This window comes from Mixophyes fleayi, chromosome 4, assembly GCF_038048845.1.
Source record: "Mixophyes fleayi isolate aMixFle1 chromosome 4, aMixFle1.hap1, whole genome shotgun sequence".
NCBI lineage: Eukaryota > Metazoa > Chordata > Amphibia > Anura > Limnodynastidae > Mixophyes > Mixophyes fleayi.
The window spans coordinates 180,292,073-180,306,659 of NC_134405.1; the positions used below are offsets into that span (position 1 = coordinate 180,292,073).

A 14,587-nucleotide genomic window follows, 5' to 3' on the forward strand; every position below is an offset into this window, starting at 1 on the left:
CAGCCTGAATTGATGACTTTAAGTCAGAGAGAGCTACAAATTATTATATTGTTTTGTCATATTTTTTGGAAAAAAATACAGACATGCCATCAATATTTCTAGCATATTTTTTAATTAAGAAGATCCTAATTTTTCAAAGTCAAATATCAAATCCAAACTGGACATAATCATTTGTTAGAATCGATAAAATGTGTGATCTATGATGATTGAATGATTGACATAAGAGATAAGTGATGAGCAATGAATTAAGTGATTAGTGATAAGTTATAAAGGTATGAATGATGACTAATGAGTCATGAGTGATACATGCTGAGGATGAATCATAAGTGATATGTGTTGAGCAAGTGACAAATGACAAGTTATACGTGAGAAAAAGAAGTGATGTGTGATGAAAGTTCATTACATCATGCTTCATTCATGAATTACATTCTTAAATAGAAGCAGACAAAATGGATGGAAATGCTGCTGAAATTCCCACCGTATTGCATTGCATTGTCCATATGTTATGCTCCAGCTCCTTTAATATATATATATATATATATATATATATATAAATATATATATATATATATGTGTATACATATATATATATATATATATATATATATATATATTTGTACAAAAGATGACAGTGGAGCAGTAAGTAGTTATATGACTTGTTAACTGAAATAAAAATTGTGGGCAATGCATTTCATATGGTGGTAATATCAGCAGCAACTCTGTCCAGCTTGTGTGCTCTTTAAAAATGGTGTGAACTTATAATATTTAGATAGATAAATATAGAGATAGATAGATAGATAGATAGATAGATAGATAGATAGATAGATAGATAGATAGATACCGGTGTGGATTAGTAGCTTAAACTGGCCCTGGAAAAAAATTCTCAAAGTGGCCTCATGTGGGTGGGATGAAATCAACTGTGGGTGGGACCAACACAAAAGGAGGCGGAATTTGGAACTACTAGAATTTGGTTGTAGTAACAGGTTGGAAAACCTAGATCTGATGACTTAAGACACAGTGGGTCATTTCTAAAGCAATGCAGGGCAAAAGCTGAAAGTCCTTTGTTATAAATATACATGAATGATTTTGCATTATCCTCAACTGGTTTATGTCTCTGTGCTCCAATTTGTTTAGTCGCCCTCTAACACATCCTTCCAATATTCCCTTCATAGAAACATATCTGACTTTGGTTGATAAGTTTACCTATTATGAAACATGTTGGCACAATCATATTTGATCAGTCTGCCAGGGCAACATATAATGAGATGCAAACAACCAGTCAAATCTATCTCTCTCTCTATATATATAATGTGTTTGTGCACTGTGTGCTTCAAAAATTGCATTTAAAATTATCTTTATATAAATGGCTTTCCTGGTGTGATCACCACAAACGTGAAATGCTTCTAGCATCTGCAACAAGACACATTTGCAAAAATTGAGTATGAGCCCTAAATGTGCCCAGTCATTGAGGGTGGTTAGAAATAATAACAGTGCAAGGATTATTGCCAATGGGATCAGTACAGTGGGGGCTAACAATGGCATAAGTGAAGAGAAGATCTATTCCAACGGTTTGCTAGTGATATAGTAAGTGCAAAGGAGGCAGGATTGGTGATATTGTCATTGCAATGGAGCCTGGCCATATGTTCTACAAACTAATCTGAGAATGGGACCAGTGCAAGGTAGAAGGCAGGAAATGGGATCAATGCAAAAACCACTAAAGTATCACCAGAGCTCTGGAGGGTCCGGGGCACTTATTACAGGGGGATATTATCATTTTAGATACATTTTAGATAAATACACAGGTAAAACTGTATGCACTACTGTGCACGCAGCTTTGCCTTCACTAGCAGTGCAGTGTGAACTGGGACATAAATATCAACTGTCCTTGCAATCGGACCAAATCCTGAATAAGAGAAACAGTCACCTAAATTCTGAAATGCCCAACTAGATTCAGGACAGTTGACTGACAGCCATGCTTTCTCCTACTTGTTCTTGTCATTTTCACTACCTCTGGCTGCTGGTGTCTTTAGATCAGTTGCTGCTTGTCTGGATCCTGGGTTGTTGGAGGCCCTATTTTGAAAAAAAAAATGGGTACATGAAATTTAGAAAGCTCTAACCAGTCCCAGTGGTGAATCAAAAGCACTCACGTTTAATAATTAGGTCTCCCTCTAGCCCCAACATTAAAATAATAATATTCACATTTGCTAAGTAAATCTATTTCCCTCCAACCAAAACCATAGTATAGTGTTAGAGTGGCATAGCCTCCATCGCTCACATAGTATAGTGCATGAGTGGTACAGCAGCCCCCCTCACATAGTATATTGCTATAGTGGTATAGCAGGTCCCCCCTCACATAGTATAGTGCTAGAGTGGTATAGCAGGCTCCTCCTCACATTGTATAGTGCAAGAATGATATAGCAGCCCATCCTCATATAGTCTAGTGCTAGAATGGTATAGCAGTCACTCCCTCACATAGTATACTGCTAGAGTGGTATAGCACCCCCTCTCACATAGTGTAGTGCTAGAGTGGTATAGCAGCCCCCTCTCACATAGTGTAGTGCTAGAGTGGTATAGCAGCCCCCTCTCACATAGTGTAGTGCTAGAGTGGTATAGCAGTCCTCCCCATACATAGTATAGTGCTAGAGTGGTATAGCAGGCTCCTCCTCACATTGTATAGTGCTAGAATGGTAGAGCAGCTCACCCTCACATAGTCTAGTGCTAGAGTGATAAAGCAGCCACCCCCTCACAAAGTATAGTGCTAGAATGGTATAGCAGCCCACCCTCACATAGTCTAGTGCTAGAGTGGTATAGCATTCACTCCCTCACATAGTATACTGCTAGAGTGGTATAGCACCCCCTCTCACATAGTGTAGTGCTAGAGTGGTATAGCAGCCACCCCCTCACATAGTGTAGTAATAGAGTGGTATTGCAGCCCCTCCTCACATAGTCTAGTGCTAGAGTGTTATAGCAGGCTCTCCCTCACATTGTCTAGTGCTAGAGTGGTATAGCAGCCCCCTCTCACATATTATAGTGGTTAGAGTGGTATAGCAGACCACTCTCACATAGTATAGTGCATGTGTAGAATAGCAGGCTCCCGCTCACATTGTATAGTGCTAAAGTGGTATTGCAGCACCCCCTCACATAGTATAGTGCTAGAGTGGTATAGCAGACCCCCCCTCTTTCACACCTACCTTGTTTGAGTCATGTTGTATTGGAGACTCCTCTCTCCCTCTCTATGCATCACGCGGGGATGGCACCTATCACGTAGTGCACATCCCATGTGACATCCAGCAGTACTGAAGGAGGCCACATTTGAAGGAATCAACGCCCATGCCACCATACCCCCCGCTGTCATCCGGCCCATCACGCCACCCACCCCTGCCGCCTAATTGGGCTAAAAATAAATATTTTTTTTCCAACCCATCAAAACAACCTGAAACATTTGGCTGCCACCTGTGGCCACTGGCCTACAGGAAATTTCCCGTTTGTATGGTCAATCCACCCCTGGATGGATGGATAGATAGATAGATAGATAGATAGATAGATAGATTAATAATTTATAAGTCATTATTTCTAATACATACTTTTCACTCTCCTCTTCTAACTTAACAATGATCCTCATCACTTGTCAACCATAACTCATCAGTCATCACTCATAGCTTGTCATTAATCACACATTGCTCATCACTTCTCACTTTTCAATCATCACTTGCTCCATACTTGTTGTCTTTCACTCATTGTAAGTCACTCATACTCTCACACTTGTTGATTCTGACACATGATGATGTCATAAAATAGATTCTGGACAATATTGAATTCAGTTAGCTGAGAAAACATATTAAACCTTGCTTGCTTCATAGATCTAGTAGTCCATATTTATTGACAATAAGTACAAAATGTACAAAATATTCATATCTCCAGATGCTTTTTTTAAATCACAGTGGCAACCTGAAAATACTGTTCTAGATGAAAGGCACACAGGGCACTGGACCTTATAGATTAATATACTTTGAATATGTATATAAATTACAAATATTCCTTTTCATTGATATGATCTGTTATGATGACACTTTGCAAAGTAAAAGAAACTTGAGTAATTTTTCAGGACATACCAATGTGCAATTACTGTATTAAATGAAACCATAACCATGAATAAATAGTACAGATGATTTATTAAATATACTATTAAAATAATGATTCCCATATAAGCTGCATATCTTTAACTTATGTTAAGAGTTTTTCCCTCCCTGTTACCCATAAATCCCTGTCTTGTACTATAAAACACAAATGTGTCCTGAGATTTTGGTTTTGAATCACTATGCTAAGCATTCCTGACTTCCTATTTGAAAATGTCAAGGAGAGAGAAAGATAACTTTTAGCACCCTCAATTATTAATTATAGTTGTGCTGGATTTCTCCAAAGACTTTATTAAAAGAAGATGGGACAAATGGGAAAATCCAGAATAACTAACTATAACCCACTCTCCCCCCACTATGAGATAAGAAAAAGAATATCAGTATACTGTATAGATTAGAAAAAATACAGCACTATTCTTTCCAACTGTTTTCAGATGCCTGTTAAAAAAAACTTTACATAAATAGCAATAAAGTGGTAACATACATTTCATTTACTGCAACTTAAAGATTAAACCATTTAAAAAATGGCAAAATATAATACAATTTTTAGTTCATGTCTTCAGCATTACTAAAACATGTATAGTCATTTACTTGTTCCTGGAAGTCAAGGTGTTTAGAAATAATCTGACAAATAATTTATTATAGAGAGAAAGTATTAGTCTTTAACATACTAATCAGTCAAATGTCATATCTTGGTCTGTATTCTCATTATTATGTGGTTCTTATCCCTTAAGTTGTATATCTCCAGTATATGATATACCTATTCATTGGTTCTATGTGATGCACTATCCTTATCCGCTGGCCAGTGTTTATTTTATTTTGTTTATTTTATGATCATTTGTATCTACATTTTTATTAAAGTGTTTATATTACCCACACGGATTTACTTTTCCAATTTTTGTGTACATCAGTTATCAGCACTGGGTTTTGTTCAGTTGTATTGGAGTCTGTTATCTATCACTAGATTTAAAAGATTCACTGTAAATGTTTAACATCTACCCCCTGTACCGCAATAAATCATTACTAATATATCATATCTGTCAAGAATTCCCCTTAATAACCCAAGCTTAGTATAAATATTATGAGAAACATGAATATGGTATACAATTAAAGAAAAATATCATCCTGAGTATTCTGGCAAGCGTAGCATTAAGTGTGAGTCTGTTTTTATGAGAGAGCTGATTATGGGGGGAATTCAATTCCCCCCAGAATAACGCTGCGCTAAGTGTATTACAGTTAATACAGTCATTTTAACACAGATTTAAAAAAACGGTGTTGATATTACCGCATTAACAGTAATTATACCGTAATATCGGTAATAGTGCGCAGGCCGCGTTACTTTTTACAGTAATTCCCCACTATGGGGCATATTCAATTGACGACGGGATCGCCGAAAATACCGCGCTCCAAAAATATTACCGTTAATACGGTAATATCTCGCTGGATTTCAGCTCGCAGCTCCCTGAGCATGCAGGATTATCGTATTAACGGTAATATTTTTGGAGCGCGGGATTTTCGGCGATCCCGCCGTCAATTGAATATGCCCCTATATGTTAGATGGAATTAAAAATCCTCCATAAATAGTTACATTGGAGATTAAAGTTGGGTGAATCATTCAGGCCAAAGTTGAAATATATCTGACATTCTAAAATTCAGGTCAATCAAATAATTTCACAATCTGGGTCTGATTCAGACTGGGTTCATCAAACAAATACTCATGTAGAATCAGAAAATCGCTGACAAGGAAAGGAAAAGGAGCATTCAAATTCAAAAGTCACCATTGCATGGCAATAACCTTGTAAGTGTAGCATTTCCCAACTTTGTACTCATTATTCCCTGGTTCAGTCTAGCAGGGAAATTCGGGTAAATGTCAGACTTGTTTTTCCCCACACCAGTGCTCTTCAAGTTGGCTATAGAAGAAAACTTTCTGTGATCATGACATTATTACAGAAAACAGAGGTTATTTATTATTCTTTCTGGTTTTTACATCTTTCTGAATAACTGGTTTTTGTATAACATATCTGTATATAGAGGAGCAAATTACTGAAGTTTAAACATTGTTATTTGACATTTAAAGCCTTAAGTCTTGCAAAATGCTAATGGATATCACAGTATGTGGTTAAAACTATGCTCATGTAAAATAGACATACAAAGTCACTAACTTCATAGGTTCACCTTCCATTTACTTGTGAGTATAACTGTGAGAATTTGACCGTATATGAATTAATATCCTTTATATTGCCATAACCATAAATACTGCCCACTTTCAGCTTGCAGCAGATGCTACACTGCTGCTATTATGCCTGAAACTCAGTTACAAATTGCAATTTTTAGTTGTAACCAGAGAGCTGACCAACATATTATGTTGAAACACTGTGTTGTAATGTTTGATGAATTACGCTTATTAATTAGCATAATGCAATATACATGTATTGATTTTGCAGGATTAGAACGTATTGGAAGAGATTCAAGTTATGAACAAGAAGGGAAGGTCCAGTTTGTGATTGATGCAGTCTATTCAATGGCTCACGCTCTCCATAAAATGCACAAAGATTTCTGCCCTGGCTACGTGGGACTTTGTCCAAGAATGAAGCCTGTTGATGGTAAAGATCTTCTCAGTTACATACGGGCTGTACATTTTAATGGTAAGTTCATGTAATGTTTTTATATTAACATATACAGTTTGTCTTTCCAAAAAATAAAAACAGATTTATTCATATTCAAAATGAGAGATTATTATTACATTGCCTAATGCAGTCTCTATTGTTTGGTCAAGAACCCAATGAAACAATATTAAAATGATCAGATTAAATCCATTTTTAAATCTTGTGTTCATATTTCAGTTGCTCTGCAAAATATATGTATTTGACGAGGGGTAAATGGATCTCTCCTTAGGACTGTAAAATGTTAAAATAAAGTAGGAAATATGCAAAAATAAGATGATGTTCTCCATAGGGTTTAGAAGCTTGATAAGTCCAGTTCCTGCATAAAAAATAATTGCTTGCACTATAGTCCATTTTTTTTATACCAGGTGGATTGTGCTATATAACATTTACTGCAGTGCTCATAGTGAACTATGAATGGCTAGTAATAATATTACATTCGATAATGTTTCTTATCTGTGATTAAGGTATCAATTTGGATGCAGGTAATGCACAAACTGCTTAACTATTTTCTGAAAACAAACTCTAATGTAGATTATAGTAAAGTGAAATGTGGATGTAAATTATCACAATGCATCTATGAAAGATATTGTAGAATATCCTCTGTCATAGTCTATATACAAGCAATGCCTCTAAATCTAGCAAAAATCAGCAGCACTGTTTATCACAATACACTTCATTGACCGCAGCTGGCAGCCTTGTCGAAAATGCACAAGGTCATTCTGAATTTAGCTTCCAAGGAGAAACTGATTTTAGCTTCAGGTGAAATAAACAATTGGTTGCTATAGATATACTCCAGGTAGCTTATCTGGCATTCCGATTATTTAAGTTATTAAATATATTAAAAACCACTATTAAAGATTATTTGTTAAAGCTTAAATTATGGATTTGTTGGAGTGGGGTTAAAATGATGGTATGAAAAATGTCATTCTGTTTTTATGAGTGACACTTCTGTAGTGCTTCCCACTGCCTGACCACAGCTAGTAGTCAAATGTGACTGTTCACAGACATAAACTGCAGGTGTTCCAAGAAAGAAGAATAAAGGTCTTTGAGTTCAACTGTACAGGCCATAGGGTTAGTGCTGGAACCTGGGACCTATCATGTGTTTTCTGAGCTGAGTATCTATTTAAATATTAATTTTGGAAGCAACTTATATTTTATTCATAAAGCATCAACATAGTCCCTAGCACTGTACAATGTAACAAATGAAAACATAGTTAATACAAAATAAACACAGACTGAAACATGAAGCACTGTCCATATGAGCTTACAATCTAAAGGTGAAAATAATTTACTAACTGGGAGTTTCACTGAAGAGGAAAATTGTATTTTTGACAGTGTGTTCTGTTTTGTTAAGTAGTGTTTGAGTCAATTTGATATAATTATAACTGTTTCCCATATTTCTGCAGAAAGATGCTCAATCTCTGAATGTCTGAGTAATATGTCTAGTGCCACTTACTTACAGAGCTCACAGTATGCAGATAGTTTACTGTAACTACAAATGCACAAACAAACCTAAATAGAAAAATTAAGTTAAATTAAAAAAAGATTTAGGAAAAAAACACAACAGTATATTTAGATATGAAGAAAGTATATAATGTGTTTGCTGCAGTATTAAGCCTAATTATTGTAGTCATAAATCAGTCAGTTAATAACTCCATTAGTAACTCAGTCAATACTGACAAGTAATTAATAACCATTTCTATCACAGTATTATGATAGCATGATATTTTATAATGTGGTGATTAGTCTATAAAATGCAAATGCTGAAAAATATTATGATTGTATTCTCATTTTAGTACTTTGTAGCTGACATTTATATTTTTTCCTATGCACTTATTTGTCAGCATATGTTTAGGACATGTTAGAAAGTGATATTTTATTTCAACAACAGCATTAATATCATTTTCTAAAGAGAAAAAATAATAATGTATAATATATTTTTCATCTCCTTGTCTTTTGGAATGGGCAGGTATAGAACGACCTGTAGCCAATCGTGTCATCAGAATGCTTACAGCAACAAATAGTATTACAGGCAATGGTAGTACTTATGGGAGGCAGTTTAACAATTTATACATTAGTCATGTCAGTGAGGGCAGGGCTGCATGTGTCAGAGGCAGTGTCCTAATGCGAAGGGGCGAATAGAGTCAAGTGGAAATACTGTAGTCCATGGCGGTGGGAGCAGGGTCCTCCAACAGCACAAAGTTGTGATACGAGCTGCATGTTAAACTGATGTAAGACGATTGTTGTGTGAAACATATGTATATATAAAATGAAGTTCATGCATCCAACTTGTTTCTTTTTTCATTAAAAACTTTGTCAACTGCCAATTAGAGCTAACATGAATAGATGAGTTAGACTTTATTGAAAATGTTATCCCACCAAATTAATTAATACCAATTAAAAAGATTGTTATCACACCTTTTCTTTTAAAATGAATACAGGATATAGCTGTAAAATGCTACAACTGTATGTACCATGGAATGTGTAATAAAGTCTAATCTATATATAATATATAAGGGTATATTTCTGGTTTGCTGTTTGATGGAAACACAGATGCAAAAAACTGGAGAGAACTACCACCTTCATTAAATCAACCTTATAATTTTTATTCTATATCATCCTATATTACAAGGCTCTGCTTATTGCATTGTGTCACTTTTAATCCACATTAGCATCATTGACAGAAAATGGCCCTTAAAATATATTAAATATATATACTGCGTCACGCATTATGCGATCAGTTCTGATAATATGCTACTAGTAACATATGTTACCTTGCCATGTCCTTTATATAATTTGAGCTATGACTGTGTAAAAGAATAACACAGTTAATTACCTAAACTAATGAACATCAATTTGTCTTAAAAGTAACATAACAAAGCCAAAATAATGACTTATTCCTATCAGTTACTTATAATTACAGTACATTCTGGTGTATTTCCTGGATTTTTTTCTATGTGTCCAAGGAAAAGCTTAAGGTCATGCAAGGCGCCATGATGCAGCCAGTGTCAAAGTGTTTTGGGTGATTAATTGGATTTTATATAGTAAACTTGCAAAGCTGTTTGTCAGCTAAGCTTCTGCAGTGCTGTGTGCTATGAACTGGAATGTTGCAGTTTAAAATTAGAGAGATGATCTCAGAAAACCTTAGGCATTCAGAAAGGCTAATTGTTGTGAAATGATGTTTTCAGTTGTTGCTGAGAAAAAAAAAAGAGCATGAACAGCTCTGAACCTAGCATCCAGTTTAAGATGATCTGCGGCTGACTTATTGGTTTCAGAATGGATCATTCCAAATGAAATTGCAACGCAGGCATTATTTTTCAGTGCTAAACTTATAAATATTTGACCATGTAGTAGAATACCAATACACAGATGGAGATATCTTGTTATTATAATTTAGTGTGACAGATGCACTTCCAGTATTTCACAAATGGTAACCGTCCTTTGCTGTGCAGTGCTGGTTGGACTCATTGGGCTCTAGACCTCACCATTCCCTTCCATTACATCATCCATTGCTTCATCTCTTAACAATTACATGTATACACTTTTATGTATTAAACCAAACACTTAAAAGAACTTGCAAATTGTTATCAATAGTATAACCCACCTACCCTATTTCAATTCATTATATTTAGCATTAATGTGTGTATATATGTGTATATATATATATATATATATATATATATATATATATATGCGGATAGATAAACAAGTATGGCGCTCCAATGTGTAGTATTGATAGTAATATGGGAAGATGTAATAAAATGCGTCCCATATAGATGAAATCAATGATCGTATGGTAGAAATGGAGTTCCTCTTCTGAGGTAATGTCTCCCCCTCTCCAATAATAGCGATAATGTGGGTCAAAAAATAGAGAAACACAAATAGTGTAATAGAGTTTATGTACTGTATCACCACATGTGATAAACCTCCACCAGGATCAAATGTTAGCCCGGCACCAAATGGGTTAATCTTATGAGTACACCTCCAAAAAACACCAACAGCTTATACTGCGTACCACTGCTGCAGAGTGAACTCTATCAGTCCGAAATCCAGCATGGAACACAGTAAAATAGTTGTCATAGAAAAGTAATGTAGAATTCTGCTCCTGTATTCATCCATCATCACTTCCCCTGTGATATTTGGCTACACTACTCTGGTTATCAAGATTTAAGAAATCGAAAGCCCATTAAATCCACCCAGTGTGCAATGAATGGTATAACTTTTTTTTAGTCTAGTTACCTGGAGAATACCATGTTTGTATTACTAATAATACTTCCACACTAGCTAAAACCAAAATTGAAACTCTAACTGAAAGTTCCCAAATGCTGTCAGCCCTCCAGTATTTAACCCATATCCTAAACCGGTTCCCACTTAATTCCTCCCTAAGGATTTGTGCACATCAGTATTGTGACAGGATGGGCTTAATCTGCCATTTTCTCTATGGAGAAAGGTGCTTTTACAGATTTGACTTGGGATTCATATTGATGTCAGTTACCTGCCATATCTGACCATGCCTATAGGTTTAGGCTACCAAACACTCACTGACAGTAAGTGTCAACTGTGCACCGGTTGTAGGAGAATTGTTACTGCCACCCCTAGACTCCTGGCTACAACTCTTACATCTGGTTGGTGTGTGTTGCTGCTCAGCACCTCTTTCCTGGTAAAAGCCCTATTAGACACCACTGACAGGTAGTGAACATACAAAGAATACACAGAATATTCTTCACAGACTTTAAAATGTATTTTACATCGGGCATTGCTGCCGCTTTTATACCATTTTGTGCAGCTCCCTGTCCCTTTAACCAGTCCATTACCAAACACATTACTTTCAGTGGCAAGGGAGAGTTTTCCGCACTGTCCACACATTGTCAGGGAGATAGTGGACTCTTCCTCTCCACCCTGGCACCAAAATTACTTACAAAAGACTTGCTCCAGGATCTAACCCTTTACCAAGCCAAAATCAGCTGCAGTGGGTGGGTTGCCAGATTGTGGAGCAGCTGCCTCCCTGTCGCTGTTACTGGCTACTACTGAAGTCCTCCAGGCTTGAGTGTGGCAGTTTGCCTACTGGGACTCCCAGACACCCCTCTCTCTGTGCTGTTCTGCAGCAGCCTACTGTAACTGGAGTGTTCTGGCCATCCACCACTGATTTACTCAGAGGTCAGAGTCCATCCACTGGGCCATAGAATGGGGTAAATGCTCTCTAGTTTTCATAAAGAGAACTGGAGCTGCAACACAAAGAGCACCAAATACATATTTCTTTATTTTGCATGAATTTTAAATATGTTTATACAGATTAAATTAGGCATACTGAGATCAACACTTTACTTGTAATTTAATATTTAAGGTGCCAGAACACTGGACACTAATCCTTTCAGCTGGACAGTAGCTAATACATGCCCCATTGCACGTATGGGTGGGGAATGCGACAACAGGTATATTTTGCAGAGGGGCTGTGGCAGCATAATTTGGGTGTGAGAAAAAAAAAAAATATTTTAAACTAAGATTCATATATTTGTCCCTGTACCCTGACATCTGACTTTGTATAAAATAGAAATAAACTAAGGAGAACTGGGTGATTACATCTTAGGGGTAGATTCAGTTGGCCTACTGAAATTACTGTATTAACGGTAATTACGCGCACTATTACCAATGCTACGGTAATAGTGCGCGTAATTACCGTTAATACAGTAATTTCAACTCTGGCTTCTTGCTCTCAGCTCAGGGAGCCGCGAGCAGAAAGCGGGCTTACAATTACTGTATTAACGGTATTAGCTTTAACGCTGCGTTATTCGTGGCTGAATTGAATCTGCTCCTTAAAGTAAATAGTTGGGCGGCAATAACATTGTAAAACTATTTAGGAGAAAATATCAATGAAAACAAAATTATGTCCAATTTCTCATTTGGTTTACCTTTTATAATGACAATAAACAGATCTTTAGTATTGTAAAATTCTCTTGAGTCTTGTAAGAATTTAAAAATGATTCCATGTGAAACAGGCACATCAATAAAATGTTAAAATTGATGAATGTGGGTGAACCATCCAGTCACTACTGGGATTAGGTTAGCAGGAATAGGAGCCTAGTGGTTAGCACTTCTGCCGCACAGCACTGGGGTCATGAGTTTGATTCCCGACCATGGCCTTATCTGTGTGGAGTTTGTATGTTCTCCCTGTGTTTGCGTGGGTTTCTTCAAGGTGCTCCGGTTTCCTCCCATACTCCAAAAACATACTAGTAGGTTAATTGGCTGCTATCAAAAATTGACCCTAGTCTTTCCCTCTCTGTCTGTTTGTCTCCTGTGTGTGTGTCTATATTAGGGAATTTAGACTGTAATCTCCAATGGGGCAGGGACTGATGTGAATGAGTTCTCTGTACAGCTCTGCGGAATTAGTGGCGCTATATAAATAAATGATGATGATGTAGCAAGGACTGTGTCATGTTGTGAGGATGGGAATATAGTCACGTGGGAAGCCATAGGTGGAGAGTTAGATGTTAGATAGGTGAAAGAGTTGGTTAATCCAATTTAACAGATTAGTACCAACCCAGGGAGTGATCCTTTGTTGACTTTTTGGTGCTAATGTTGACTAAATAATCCTATTTGATTTGCTCCTCTGTGTGTTGTATGACTAAACTGTTTGTAGTAGTCAGGGAAAACTGCAGTTGCTGTTTGTCTTCTACAAATACCTAATTTTATTTTTACGTATTTTTTTTTAATTTCAATTTTATTTTTCACTTTGAGACTAAAGCATTTCAAATGTTTATAATTGTTAAAAATGAACGTCTTCTCTTTATTTCCAGCTATATAACTATATACACCAAATGTTACCAAAGCATGGGTAATATATCAGTACCTTTCAGTAATTATGCAATCTAATTTTAAAAATTTATGTTGTGATATGGGGTATATATTTTCAAAAACAGCTTTTACAGCGTCCAGTATGTATGCCTTTAATTTTGGACTAAAATAACATGAGTTGTTGTTAATTATGTAGGACCTCATTTAGAGTTATGAGTAAATCCGGCTAAAAGGAGCAATTTGGCAACCTGTCAAAATCATGTTGTGTTCAGGGTGGGGAGCAAATGTAAAATGTGTGCACAGATGATTTGGGATGGAGGCACATCCTAGCTCAACTCTAAATTGTAGTGTTAAAATAAAGTTGTCCAGAATGTTTTACATATTTGCACTCTTAATCAGGATTTGCTTGTAATTCAAAATTAGACCCCTTGTTGTCAAGATATCGCGGGGTGTCATACCACTTGTTCAAGCTATATTTTTTTCATAATACAGGCTGCTGTAACTCTAAAGATATGATCTGATCTCCATTACAACTTCAGGGTATAAGTCTGTTAATTAAATCAAAACAAGAAAAACTGTAGAAATGATGTGACTAGTAAAACAACATATAAAACAACATATATAACAACAGCAAAATAGAATGACTAACTACAAATGTGGTAAAGTTAGAATCATGAAAAATCTCAATATGTTTGATAATAACATAATGATATGTTTGATACAGTTACATTTTTGAGCCATGGAAGTTTACTAAAATGTTAAACAAAATGAGAAAATGGCAAGCAAACTCTCATGGGCAGTAATTATTGTTATCCAACTGATGTATAATTAGTAGACATTGTCTGTAATAACTATGTAAATGTTTTTTAGAGATTTAAGGTTTTATTATTCATCATAAAAATACTCAAGATTCAACAGAATAAGTAATTACAATTTTTCTGTACAGCATATGATTTGAAAGTGACTTACTGCCGTCTTGAAAATAGCTTCACA

The 14,587-nt window shown here is 36.0% G+C and overlaps 1 protein-coding gene across 1 annotated transcript in view; it reads left to right on the top strand.

Moving 5' to 3' along the window:
• GRM8 (glutamate metabotropic receptor 8) overlaps window positions 1–14,587 on the top strand; it is a 956,579-nt gene that overhangs the window by 706,214 nt on the left and 235,778 nt on the right. The window contains exon 7 of the mRNA XM_075208924.1: window positions 6,581–6,781. Coding sequence (XP_075065025.1) covers window positions 6,581–6,781 — 201 coding nt within the window. The remainder of the gene's footprint in view (window positions 1–6,580; window positions 6,782–14,587) is intronic.